This window comes from Bos grunniens, chromosome 23 (assembly GCF_055505025.1).
Source record: "Bos grunniens cultivar Pamir isolate PY7600 chromosome 23, Bosgru_T2T1.0, whole genome shotgun sequence".
NCBI lineage: Eukaryota > Metazoa > Chordata > Mammalia > Artiodactyla > Bovidae > Bos > Bos grunniens.
In genome coordinates this window covers 4463411-4477448 of record NC_141187.1, presented here as the reverse complement: position 1 = coordinate 4477448, position 14038 = coordinate 4463411, and the positions used below count along the sequence as shown (strand labels likewise).

General features: G+C 39.1%; 1 protein-coding gene across 5 annotated transcripts in view; it reads left to right on the top strand.

Moving 5' to 3' along the window:
• ZNF451 (zinc finger protein 451) overlaps positions 1 to 14038 on the top strand; it is a 90128-nt gene that overhangs the window by 24995 nt on the left and 51095 nt on the right. For 4 of the 5 annotated variants that reach the window (XM_086370973.1, XM_086370970.1, XM_086370971.1 and 1 more), the window contains exons 4-6: positions 4501 to 4620; positions 8950 to 9061; positions 13207 to 13357. In XM_086370973.1, coding sequence (XP_086227099.1) covers positions 4501 to 4620; positions 8950 to 9061; positions 13207 to 13357 — 383 coding nt within the window. Of the gene's footprint in view, positions 1 to 4500; positions 4621 to 6977; positions 7950 to 8949; positions 9062 to 13206; positions 13358 to 14038 lie in introns of those variants that run through there. The other variant, XM_086370976.1, reaches the window with a different exon arrangement.

Sequence of the window (14038 nt, the reverse complement as noted above, 5' to 3'; positions counted from 1 at the left end):
ATTGTTGGAACCGTACAGTATGTCGTGTTTCCAGATCGGCTACTTTCATTTAGGAATACGTATTTAGGTATTCTTCCATGCTTTTAAAGATTTGGTAGCTCATTTCTTTTTTGTTGTTCAGTCGCTCAGTTATGTTCGACTGTTTGTAACCCCATGGACTGTAGCATGCCAGGCTTCCCTGTTCTTCACCATCTCCTGGAGCTTGTTCAGACTCATGTCCATTGAGTCAGTGATGCCGTCCATCCAGTGATGCTGAGGCCATTGTCCTCTGTCGTCCCCTTCTCCTCTGGCCTTCAGTCTTTCCCAGGATCAGTGTCTTTTCTAATGAGTCAGCTCTTTGCATCAGGTGGCCAAAGTATTGGAGCTTCAGCATCAGTCCTTCCAATGAGTATTTCTTTTTAGCAGTGAATAATACTCCATCATCTGGATATATACAGTTATCCATTTACCTATTGAAGGTGCTTGGTTGCTTCTAAGGTTATGAAAAAAACTGCTGTAAATGTCTCATTACACAGGTTCAGTCAGTTCGGTTCAGTTCAGTTCAGTCGCTCAGTCGTGTCCAACTCTTTGCAACCCCGTGAATTGCAGCACGCTAGGCCTCTGTGTCCATCACCAACTCCCAGAGTTCACTCAAACTCACATCCATCAAGTCCGTGATGCCATCCAGCCATCTCATCCTCTGTCGTCCCTTTCTCCTGCCCCCAATTCCTCCCCGCATCAGAGGCTTTTCCAGTGAGTCATCTCTTCGCATGAAGTGGCCAAAGTACTGGGGTTTCAGCTTTAGCATCATTCCTTCCAAAGAACACCCAGGGCTGATCTCCTTCAGAATGGACTGGTTGGATCTCCTTGCAGTCCAAGGGACTCTCAAGAGTCTTCTCCAACACCACAGTTCAAAAGCATCAGTTCTTTGGTGCTCAGCTTTCTTCACAGTCCAACTCTCACATCCATACATGACTACTGGAAAAACCATAGACTTGACTAGACAGACCTTTGTTGCTTTTGAACATGCTATCTAGGTTGGTCATAACTTTCCTTCCAAGGAGTAAGCGTCTTTTAATTTCATGGCTGCAGTCACCATCTGCAGTGATTTTGGAGCCCCCAAAAATAAAGTCTGTCACTGTTTCCCCATCTATTTCCCATGAAGTGATAGGACCAGATGCCATGATCTTCGTTCTCTGAACGTTGAGCTTTAAGCCAACTTTTTCACTCTCCTCTTTCACTTTGATCAAAAGGCTTTTCAGTTCCTCTTCACTTTCTGTCATAAGGGTGGTGTCATCTGCACATATGAGGTTATTGATATTTTTCTCGGCAATCTTGATTCCAGCTTGTGCTTCCTCCAGTCCAGCGTTTCTCATGATGTACTCTGCATATACGTTAAATAAGCAGGGTGACAATATACAGCCTTGATGTACTCCTTTTCCTATTTGGAACCAGTCTGTTGTTCCATGTCCAGTTCTAACTGTTGCTTCCTGACCTGCATATAGGTTTCTCAAGAGGCAGGTCAGGTGGTCTGGTATTCCCATCTCTTTCAGAATTTTCCACAGTGTGTTGTGATCCACACAGTCAAAGGCTTTGGCATAGTCAATAAAGCAGAAATAGATGTTTTTCTGGAACTCTCTTGCTTTTTCCATGATCCAGCGGATGTTGGCAATTTGATCTCTGATTTCTCTGCCTTTTTTAAAACCAGCGTGAACATCTGGAAGTTTACGGTTCACGTATTGCTGAAGCCTAGCTTGAAGAATTTTGAGCATTACCTTACTAGTGTGTGAGATGAGTGCAATTGTGCGGTAGTTTGAGCATTCTTTGGCATTGCCTTTCTTTGGGATTGGAATGAAAACTGACCTTTTCCAGTCCTGTGGCCACTGCTGAGTTTTCCAAATTTGCTGGCACATTGAATGCAGCACTTTCACAGCATCATCTTTCAGGATTTGAAATAGCTCAACTGGAATTCCATCACCTCCACTAGCTTTGTTCATAGTGAGTTACTTCACCCCTAACGCTGTTTGGTTTATTTGCATGTTATTTTCTTAGGAAAAGCATGTCATCTGCAAAGAAAGGTTTTATTTCTTCCTTGATTTCTGATTTGGTGTCTGCTCTTAATTTCGGGAAATTGTTGTTATTGCTTCAGATGTTTCCTCTGTTCCTTTTTCTTTCTCCTGGCGTTCCCATTATGCATTTGCTATATCTTTCGTAACAGTTCTCATGTGTGTGCTGTGCTTAGTTGCTCAGTTGTGTCCGACTGTTTGCGACCCCATGGATTGTGTTGCTCAGTCATGACTATTTGTGATCCCATGGACAGTAGTCTGCCAGGCTCCTCTGTCTGTGGGGATTCTGCAGGCAAGAATACTGGAGTGGGTTGCCATGCCCGTCTCCAGGCCATCTTCCCAATCCAGGGATTGAACCCAGGTCTCCTGCATTGCAGGTGAATTCTTTACCATCTGAGCCACCAGGGAAGCCCAACAGTTCTTATATATATATATATATTTTTTTTTTTTTTCTTTTCCAGTCTTTTTTCCTGTCTTCCAGTTTTGGAAGTTTCTGTTGACATACTCTCAGGCTCAGAGATTTTTTCCTTTTGTGGTGTGCAGTCTGTGGTGAGCCATCAAAGGCACTGTTCACTTGTGTTGTGGTGTTTTGATGTCTGATTTCTTTTTGGTTCTCTTTTAGGATTTCCATCTCTCTTACATTACACATCTGTTCTTGCATGTTGCCTGCTTTTTCCATTAAGGCTCTAAGCATAGTAATCTTGGTAGTTTTAGATTCCTGGTCTGATGATTCCAACATCCGTACCAGCTCTGCCATTCTTTGCTTGCTCTTCACACTGTGTTTCTGCCCTTCGGTATGCTTGTAGTTTTCATGTGGAAAGTGGACATGCTGTCCTAGGTAAAGGAGCTGCAGTAAACAGAAGGGTCGTGCTCTGTGTGACTGTTCTCAGCCATGGAGAGCTTGCGTCCCTGGACTGGAACCATGTCAGGGCTTCCCAGGCCTTCCACTCTCCTGGGAGGATGGCTGTTTCCTGTCTCTCAGATTGTAGTTTCTCATGAAGTAGTTTCTCTGAAGGGCACACATCAATAAGAACTTAATGCTCTTGACATGCTTCAAAATACTCACTTTTTTCTCCCCGCACTGGAAACATGATGGGATTTTTCTTCAGCCGTCACTGAAGACCTGGTAAAGCTTCTGAAGGGCCTCACGAGAGGGTGAGGCCCTCGCATGACTGAGTTCCTCTGGCATTTAAGTCTGGTTAAAACTTGTCCACATGGAGCTCCCAGCGCCCGGTCAGTTCCAAGGCCAGGTCCCCACACCAGCACTGGTCCCACTGAGGTTTCCATGCATGGGTTTCTGCTCCACTCAGTTGACTTCACAGTTCATTCAAGCTTTTTACTTGTTATAATTGAGTGGCAACTTCTAAGATTCTTCCTTGTATGTTGGGCCAGAAAACAGAAATTAGATCATTTCTTTTTAATCAATAATTTCTCTTATATACATACTGTCCAGGAATTGCTGAAAATCCAGAGCCAAGAGTGTTTGCGCTGTCAGACCTTTAAGTGGGTGGACTAATGGCTCAAGATTACCTTACAGGCTCAGAGCAAAGCAGAGCCAAACTCTTCAGTATCCAGATGGTTATAAAGGAAATAAAGATGGGGCTTCTCTAGTAGTCCAGTGGTTAAGAATCCACCTTGGAATGCAGGGGACACCGTTCTGAGGAGATTCCCACATGGCACAGAGCAGCTAAGCCCACGGGCCATACCTGCTGCGGCCCGCGCCCTGGAGCCCCTGAGCTGCAACTATGGAGGCCGTGTGCTGCTACTGCTGAAGCCCCCGCGCCTTAGAGCCTGTCCTCAGTAAGAGTAGCCTCTGCTTGCTGCAGCTAGAGAAAGCCCATGTGCAGCAAAAAGACCCACCGCAGCCAAAAAATAAATGAATAAACCTAAAAAGAGAAGGATATAAGGATGATTGATAGGTTATATAACTTTGTGAAAATCAAAGCTGCTGGTGGGTGATTAGCTGTCCTACAGACTACCACAATTTAAACATAAACAAGACAAGTTCTTAGAAATTTGATAATATTAAAGTAAATAATTCCTTAATCAACAAGGACCTGCTGTGTAACACAGGGAACTCAGTATTCTGTAACAACCTGTATGGAAGAAGAATCTGCAAAGAATGGATATATGTATATTTGTAAATGAATCACTTTGTTGTATACCTGAAACTAACACAACATTGTAAATCAACTGTGCCCCAATATAAAATTTAAAAAAGTAAGTGGTTCTTTTTATTTTTTTGGCTGTACTACATGGCATGTGGAATCTTAGCTTCCTGACTGGGAATCAAACCCATACCCCCTACAGTGGAGGCATAGAGTCTTAACCATTGGACTGCCAGGGAAGTTCTGTAAATGGTTCTTTAGTATAGTAACTCTTTGGTAAATGGATATATGTAATCCCAAAGCTCATTTTGTTAGCTAAAAGTAATGAAAATTGTTTTCAATTATAGGATAAGCATAAAGACCATATTGACCATCAGAAGGATAAAGTCGCCTTGACTCTGGCACGCCTAGCCCGCCATGTTGAAGTGGAGAAACAGCAGAAAGAAGAAAAGAACAGGGCATTCAGGGTATGTGGCTGCTTTCATTGGTGTTTTACCAGATTATAGAATTGTTTGTAAGAAAGTTAAATAGACACTTACATAATTGGATACAAGTTCAGCATGAAATCTGTATAGCTCACTGATTTAGTAGTAGTTCGTGATGGCATTTTATATCTGTTCTTGTTTGTTGGATTTTGATCATATATGTATACAGACCAACAAAAAAGAAAAAATAGACTTGAGTGAACTTTATTTTGGGAATTTAAACTCATGGAATTATATAAGTTTCTAGTTACTTTATCACAGTTTATCAGGGCTTCAAGCTGTTGAAAGGTTATTTTCTATGCAATAGAGCCAGACCACTTTCACTTCAACCTCTTCCTTCGGTTATTGAATTAGGGCAATAGAAGATGAAGCCTGATTTAGAATCTTGCATGATATAAACCATTTCAAACTTTGACTTGCTTTACAGAAGGTTACCAAATGAAATTACCTTAGAGAACTCTCCCAATACTGCCAAATGTCTATTAGGAGTAAAATGTTGGCCAGTTGGGTAAAAAAACTTCCTCTTGGGAGTTTAAAAATGGAAATACAAATCACAGCATAATTTTACCATGTATGTTTTTGCTTCCTTGTTCCGTTTGTTATTATAAAGGAATTTATATATTTCTGTCGCCTTTGTTTTAGTATCTGCTTAATCTAATGTAAAATACCTTAATCTTTAAATTTAGAAGTACCTTTGTTTGGGGACTTTTATTAATACTTTATAATGTAATACCAATTAAACTAGAGCATAATATTCTAATTGTATGTTTAAAATGCTTAATACATTAGTGACATTTTTTTAAAAAAAGATTATTTCTTTCCTGGCAGAGACACTATTCATTTTTAAGGAAGCTTTCCGCAAATTACATTAAGTGTGTGTGTATGGGGAAAGTCTCTGAGAGAGGAGTGGTTATCAAGCTGTCCTCTTTTTCTGCCCATTTCCTCAGTGATGCTCACTGCTTTTGTGATGAGTTCAGAGTAGTTGCTTTGACAGCAAGGGTTTTTCTCAAGGGTAGCTTCAGCTTTTACCTATACAAACGTTCATTCAGTGTATTAAAGACTTTAGCTTGTTGGAGAAAGTTTTTTAAAACTTTGAAATTCTTGTTTACCCAATTTTAAAGAATGCATTTTTCTAGATTTCTTTCTTAAAGAGAAAGTGACTCACAGGTTCTGTAGCTCCTTGCTTGCTATCCATTCATGGTTTTTTGAAAATTTGGTTTTCCTTATATATAGCTTATTTTAAAAAAACTATCGATAGATGACAGAAAACAAAAACCAAAATAAACTACCTAGAAAGAAAGATAATAAAACTAATTCTTGAAGAATTGTAGTAGGTGTTAACTGTGACTACAGAATATAGTAGAAAACGTCTTCCAGCTCGTCTAGGCCTTTTGATTTTTGGTGTCTCACTGTTAAAGTGGTTTGTCCATCTCTTTTGACGGAAATGTTTTTAAAAAAATAAAATCTATTAAAATCTTCACTGAATAAATCACTTTCAGAGATAATGTGTTGTGCTTGACTAGTTGACCAGTTACCAGCTTTGCTTGTTGATATTCCAAGAGTTAAAATGACTCACAAGAGGGGATGTGCCCCTAACATATGTAGGAATAGCTATATAATGCATATTAGCATCTTTGGAGAATTAGTACTCTATGGCTATACTTAGAACAGTGTTGTGTAGCTGATTTTTTTTCTGATTACAGTCTTGAATCTCCCTGTCTGCCTCTTACCTATGCTGATAGAAGATCCTGTTACATTGCTAACAGGGTTATTCAGTATGCTGGTCTGTTTCTTGCAAATCTAGCGTTTGTGGCTTTGTTATTTCTTTTTAAGGATATAAAAACCTTTTTGAGATACAGTATGGTATACTGGTTAAGTGCATGAGTTCTAGAATCAGATTAGAGAATGAGAGTTTAAATCCTGGCATTGTTATTTGTCCCTGTGCAATGTATTTGGACTTCCTATGCCTCAGTTTTCCCATTATAAAATGGGAACCATACTGGTACCCATCTTACAGAGTTATTGAGAGAATTAGATCTAAGATGCTTTTAGGATAGTGCCTGGCACATGGTAAGTGGTTAATAAATATTCATTGTTATTAGGTTGGTGCAAAAGTAATTGCAGTTTTGCATTATTGAACTTTGCCATTTGATATTGAAATACATTCTTAAATAAATGTGGTTATGTTATGCATCATTTTAATGCACATTTCCTGCTGTATTTTTTTTCTGATATCTTCCTGTTTATTTTATATGTATTTAGACTATGGAAATTGATACTAGACTAAAAGCAAATTCAAGCGATTTTCTTACTCGAGTTCAAAATGGTTCATTAAGCAGCAGAGACAACTCGCAACATCGACAACGCATTTGGCCCAGGAACTGCTAACGAACGTGTAGTGCAGTGCTGATTCAAGAAGTTTTGTGAAGAAGACCGGAACCTTGAAGATGAGGAGTGTAGTGGCCAGCCAACGGAAGTTGACAGTGACCAACTGAGAGCCTTTATTGAAGCTGATCCTCTTACAACTACACAAGTTGCGGAAGAGCTCAACATGGACAATTTTATGGTCGTTCAGCATTTGAAGCAAATTGGAGAGGTGAAAAAGCTCAATAAAGTGGGTGCCTCGTGAGCTGACCAAATAAAAAATATTGTTGTTTTGAAGTGTCTTCTCTTATTCTATGCAATAACAATGAATCACTTCTGGATTGGATTATGACATGCAATGAAAAGTGGATTTTTATGACAAACAATGACGACCAGCTCAGTGGTTGGGCTGAGAAGCAGCTCCAAAGCACTTCTCAAAGTCCAACTTGCACCAAAAAAAGGTCATGATCACTATTTAGTAGTCTGCTGCCAGTCTGATCCACTACAGCTTTCTGAATCCCCGTGAAACCTTCCATCTGAGAAGTATGCTTAGCAAATCGATTAGATGCACCGAAAACTGCAGTGCCTGGCACCAGTGTTGGTCAACAGTGGTGACCAGTGGGGCCCAGTTCTTCTCCATGACAACATTGGACTATACATTGCACAGCCAACACTTCAAAAGTTGAACTAATTGGGCTACAAAGTTTTGCCTCATCCACCATATTAACCTGATGTCTCACCAACCAACTACCACTTTCTTCAAGCATCTCAACAACTTTTTCCAGCGAAAACACTTCCACAACAGCAAGAGGCAGAAAATGTTTCCCAAGAGTTCATTGAATCCCAAAGCATGGATTTTTATGCTACAGGAATAAACATTTCTTGTTGGCAAAAATGTGTTGATTGTAATGGTTCCTATTTTGATTAATAAAGATATGTTGAGCCTAGTTATAATGATTTAAAATTCATGGTCTGAAACCACAATTACTTTTGTACCAACCTATAGATACAGCATGATTAGAGTATGCAAATAGATTTATCAGTAACATAACCAGAAAGATTTAGAGACTGTAAAAGTCTAAAGCATCTAGTTTAGTAGTTGGCACTGGCCCACTGCCTGTTTTTGTAAATAAAGTTTTATTGGAACATAGCCATGTCCATTTGTTTACATATTATCTGTGGCTGCTTTTGTGCTGCAGCAGCAGAGTTGAGTAGTTGCAAAAGAGACTATATGGGCTGCAGAGCCTTAAATATTTATCCTGTGGCCCTTTATGGAAAAAATCTGCCAACCTTTGATCTAGATGGAGTAGATGTTTTGTACTCGTACATATTAAGTACTAATGAAGGTCTGCTCTTACACTGTTCATTGAACAAATATTTAATAGGCTTCTATATACTTCAGACTACATTTGGAAAATTTGAAAAAAAATGTTTTAAAATGTAAGGATGAAAATAATCATTCACATTTCCATTCCAGAGATAACCATTGACATTTATCATATTTATTTTCTGCTTTTTTCCCTCTCAGCAGGCAGAGTTACATATAGCTTGAAATAATCTTTGCTTATATTTGACCCTATTCATTTAATACAATTTGGTAACATACTTGATATCAAAAGTATACTCCTAATTCACAGAAAAGTTTGGTTAGTGTTTCTAATGACTTTCATGAAATGTACACACTGTAATTTACTTAAACAGTACCCTATTGTTGGAGATTAAGTTGTTGCAAACTGTGTGCAAATAGAGATGACATTGGGATCAACATCTTATTTAGAGCAGGAAACTTTGGTTTGACTTAGCTCCTTAGGATAGAGTTCTAGACTTGGAGTTACAGGGATAAAGGATAATCAGTATTTTTTGATCACTGTTGTGACAAAATCATTTTCTTAAGGAAACAAGATTAGTAATCACAGTTTAATTGATTTTTTTTCTTAATATCTTTAGGAAAAAATTGATTTTCAGCATGCTCATGGGTTACAAGAATTGGAATTTATTCGAGGACATTCTGATACAGAAGCAGCAAGACTGTGTGTGGACCAGTGGTTAAAAATGCCAGGTATTCTTTAGAGATCAGAGGCTTCCCTGAAGCCCTAAGGCATTGTGTCTGTTTATTCAGTTGCTAGTAAGTATATAAAGTATTAAAATTTACTTAACTGGAGGTCTGCTTTACCTACCAGTTGTCTTCTATTTTGGCAAAAATGTATTTTGAGTAAAAGTAATCCTTGAGCAGATTAGATATTGCTCATTTATTCATTCATGTGTGTCCTACATGAAATAGTACTATGTGAGGCTATGTGAAGGTGTGTAACGGGTTATTTGAGGTCAGGATTCTGTAAGGAAATGGAATTTAAGCTGAGATGGAAAAGATTAGCATTTACTTATTTGTCCATGCAACCTATGTAGATATTTTGTTGGAAGTGTCGACATGGGAGGCTCATCTAAAGCAGTGGGTAGCTTCTTCATTACTAACTCTACAGACCTGAAATTCCTGGAGGAATCACTATGGAGCGTTTTCCTTCCACCAGATAGTTTGGTAAAATTTTTGAGTCAGTAGGACAGTCCCTTGGGGCTTCCGCTCAGACAGCGAAGAATCTGCCTGCAATGTGGGAGACTTGGATTCGATCCCTGGGTTGGGAAGATCCCTTGGAGAAGGGAATGGCAACTCGCTCCAGTATTCTTGCCTGGAGAATCCCATGGACAGTGGAGCCTGGCGGGCTTCAGTCCATGGGGTTGCAAAGAGTCGGACACGACTGAGCAACTAACACTTTCAGGATAGTCCCATCAAGGCAGCTTTTCTAGCCTGTCTTGTAAAAGACCCACTGAGCCCTTAGAGGCTTGGGTTACTCACAGAAACCTTAGCTGTGGATTTAATCCAGCCAAAAGTTTAGTTGCAAAAAGTCTTAGAAATAATCTATGTATGCAGTGCTCAACTTTGAACCTGGATATCTTGTTCTATAGTTTTCAGAGGGCTTTTCTTTGGACAGAATCAGATCGCCACTTTTAAAATAATTCCAGTAATTTGTAGGTATTTTGACACTTGGCTACTCCCTGACACTGCATTTCCTTCTTATCTCCCAGTATGTTTGTGCCTGGCAAACCTACCCCCTTGCCCTATCCTCCCTCTTAAATGCCTTTTCCTTTTTTCTTACTTGCCCGTGGGGTTAGCCACAGGCAAGTAAGTACTACATTCAGTACTAGAGGGTGCTAGGTTTTTTAGTCTGCCTAAGTGTGATTGCCCAGCTGTCTTTGATGCCACAGTGTTTTATTCATTTTTTGCCTATAGTTTTTACCCTGTTGTGTTGGATTCATATGCTTACGTATCTGTGTCTTTTACTAGATTGATATGTTATGGGGACAGAGGCTAAGCCTAATTAATCTTTTTTAGTGTCAGTGCCTAAGAAGAAGGCTCTGCACAGAGATGTCCAATAAGTGTTGGTTGAATATTATACCAGAGTGGGCAATGAGTATTTGCATATGAACACAGAAAGGAAGCCTAGAACCATGTTCCAAATTTGACTGTCATTCAACTAAACAAAAGAATTGTTTGGTATTCCAGACCTACTTTAGAAAAGTTTACTTGAAAATTGCTCTCTTTAGCTATATCAGAATCACCTGGGAGTCTTAAATACATGCCTGGGCCTCACCTCTAGAGGGTGTCTGTAGATTTGGGAAGATTTGGATACAAAAATGGTCTAGAACTACAAGGCTTACAAGATCTCTTGTAAAATTGTTTCTCTCATATGTTTCTCTTCTCATATTGTTTCTCTCATTCTTCACTTTCAAGTCTTGCCTAGAATGATTGTTGGGTCAGTAATATATCCCTTTAGGCCTAATCTCTGGCTTTCAGGTTGTCAGAATATTTTCAGTTCAGTTCAGTTCAGTCTCTCAGTCGTGTCCAACTCTTTGTGACCCCATGAATCGCAGCACGCCAGGCCTCCATGTCCATCACCAACTCCCAGAGTTCACTCAAACTTATGTCCATCGAGTCAGTGATGCCATCCAGCCATCTCATTCTCTGTCGTCCCCTTCTCCTCCTGCCCCCAATCCCTCCCAGCATCAGTCTTTTCCAATGAGTCAACTCTTCACATGAGGTGGCCAAAGTACTGGAGTTTCAGAATATTTTAATTCACTATAAATTGAATTCACGAACATCTGAGTATATATTTTTCTGAGTGGATCAAGTGGGAACAAATGACTCAGTTAGCTGTCTTTATAATTCTTGTCAAGATGTGGTACTGTAGATCACTTCAGGTTACAACTGGTTCATTGGCGGCTGATAAGCTTGTGCTGTGAGTTAAGGTCTTTAGTTACATTCTTTTTATGTGGTTGTTTTATCTTCTTGCTTGGTCCCTGCCACACTGTAGCACTGAAGAGTCAGGGGGCTGTTGCTGGCATAGCGGCTTTAGCACTGGGCTGTACTTGCTGCGGTGCCATTCCTTTGAGGAGTGGAGAACTGGGGAAAACAGAGATGTCTTTTTGCTGTCAATTATAAAAAGTGAGATTCTACTTCTCAATAGCATTAAGGGACTCCCTTCAGTCTATTCCAAAGTATCCAGCCATTATAATTCAGTTCTTTGATTAGAAGTAGTGTAAGGACTGGAGAAGGCAATGGCAACCCACTCGAGTACTCTTGCCTGGAAAATCCCATGGATGGCAGAGCCTGGTAGGCTGCAGTCCGTGGGGTCACTAGGAGTCAGTCACGACTGAGCGACCTCACTTTCACTTTTCACTTTCATGCATTGGAGAAGGAAATGGAAACCGACTCCAGTGTTCTTGCCTGGAGAATCCCAGGGACGGGGGAGCCTGGTGGGCTGCCGTCTATGGGGTCGCACAGAGTCGGACACGAGTGAAGCGACTTAGCAGTGTAAGGACATTATTTATAATTACTCAAGCTTTGGAAATCCAACTTTTTTATAGACATTTATAGTTAGACCAGTTTCTGCACATTTGAATACTTAGTAATTTAAAAACAACACGCTATACTGTTTAAGGAAAAGAGCTGTTTAAATCTTTCTGTATTTTGCCTTTCCTTGGATAAAGCTTATTTTCTTCTAATTGATTGCTTTCTCCACTTTAATTTTTACCCAGAACCTCTATGGCTAAATAAAGGTCTTAATAGGCAACACCTGGAATGTGGATGGACAGTAAAAATTACTCTTAATTCTGATTGCATAATAAAATTAAAGCAAAAAAAGGTGTATTGTTATTAATGCCTCTTTGAATGTGATTAATGCTGTGTTAGTCTTTTTTTATTGATAGAACACATTTATAAGCGTTTTGACAGCATTTAATAGAGGCATTTCTTCCATAAACAGAAGAGCATTGAAACCTTCAACATAGATAACCATTTGGGGATCTTAACTAGATGATGTTAAAGGTGTAACATTTTATTCCAGTTAAACGCTTAGGGACTTGGTAGAAATGGCCATAAAGATAAATATACAATTTTTTGTTATATGAAATATTCAAAGTATTTGAGTGAAACAAGTTATAAGAAATAATAATAGTCAAACTATATATCAGAATCCTCCTAGAACTTTTAAAATTCTTTGTTTATAGAACTTAACTCTAAATTTTTCACTGTACAACATGCATTGGGAGTTTGCCTGGAAACAGAATTTGGCTGAGGCTGGAAAGTTGTGTGACTGTAAGACCAAGATTATGACGGAAAGGGATAATCTTCACCAGATAAAAGGGATAATCTTCACCAGATAAAAGGACTGGTGAAGGCATTCTCCTTGTCCTCCCCATTCCCTCCCTGTCTCAGTTACAGCCTGTATAACTGAACCTTACAATGTGTGTAAGATACTTAAAAGAGAAAATAAGAATTAGAAGAAAAAATCTTTGCCAACTTATATAAATGAACAGAAGGGAGGCAGGTACAGGGGTTGTAGAGCAACTGGTTTTCTAATATATTCCATCTTTGACATTTCTTGACTGTTGAACTTAAGGGAACAGTTCTTTTCCTCAAGATAATATTACTTGGAGATCTTAATGGCTTTCCTTGTCCCAAATAGCTATTTATTTGTAGGTTGTTATATCTTTTATAAGAAAGTTTGTAAGCACTTAATTACAAGTAGGATCACCCATTTGATGCTGCCCAGTGTTTTTTTTTTTATTGTTTTTTCATAATTTTGATTACCAGTCCAAAGGACAGTTACCTGCAATAGGAACTTAAGAATTTATATTCTGATGATACAGGACTCAAAACAGGCACGATTAATTCTGGAACAAAAGGTTCATTCCGAAGAGGAAGCCAAATTCGAGCATCTGGGAAACCAATTTCATGTCCCATAATGCACTGTAACAAGGAGTTTGATAATGGGCACCTTCTCTTAGGACATTTGAAAAGGTAAGTGTGATGTTCAGAACAGTCGGTGCTGAAGATGAACTGAGAGCGTGAGGCACCTCTGCCATTGCGATTGTAGCTTTATGTTCCAAACTCTTACGATACAGTTTTTTCTAATTTACATTTCTTAGGCTTCCTAGGAGGCTTGAAGTCAGATTATTCTAGTGATATTCAGTCCTAATATGTTTCATAAAATTCTGACCAGACTTTTTGCATTGATGTACATTTGGATCAGTTTTAGAGAAATCCAGTCCGTTAGCAAATTTTAAGAGACACAAAGCATTTACAGATATGTGGGCTAGCTCAAAGAAAGATAATATTTCATTGCAAAGTAAATGCTAAAGGCAAACAAAGTGTAGCAAAATTAATAATAAATGTTCTATTTATGAGATCCATAATTTACTGAAGTTTGAATAGTACAGCTTGAGAAAGTAAATATCAAGAGAAGGCAATATTAAAGGAGTTAAATAGTCCTTATCTTCGTAGTCTCCCCTTCTTATAGTTTGAAGAGGGGAGTTGAGTTTGGGGCTCTTGACCTTCTCCAGATGTCTCATCCTGCTTATGCCTGACCCTGGTGTGAGAGCCTTCTGGAGAGGGGTTCAGTATTCTACAGATAACTGTATTTTAAGTGTTTTTAATTTTTAAAAAGTCTTTGAGGCAGTTTTCAATGACACAAATTTGTTA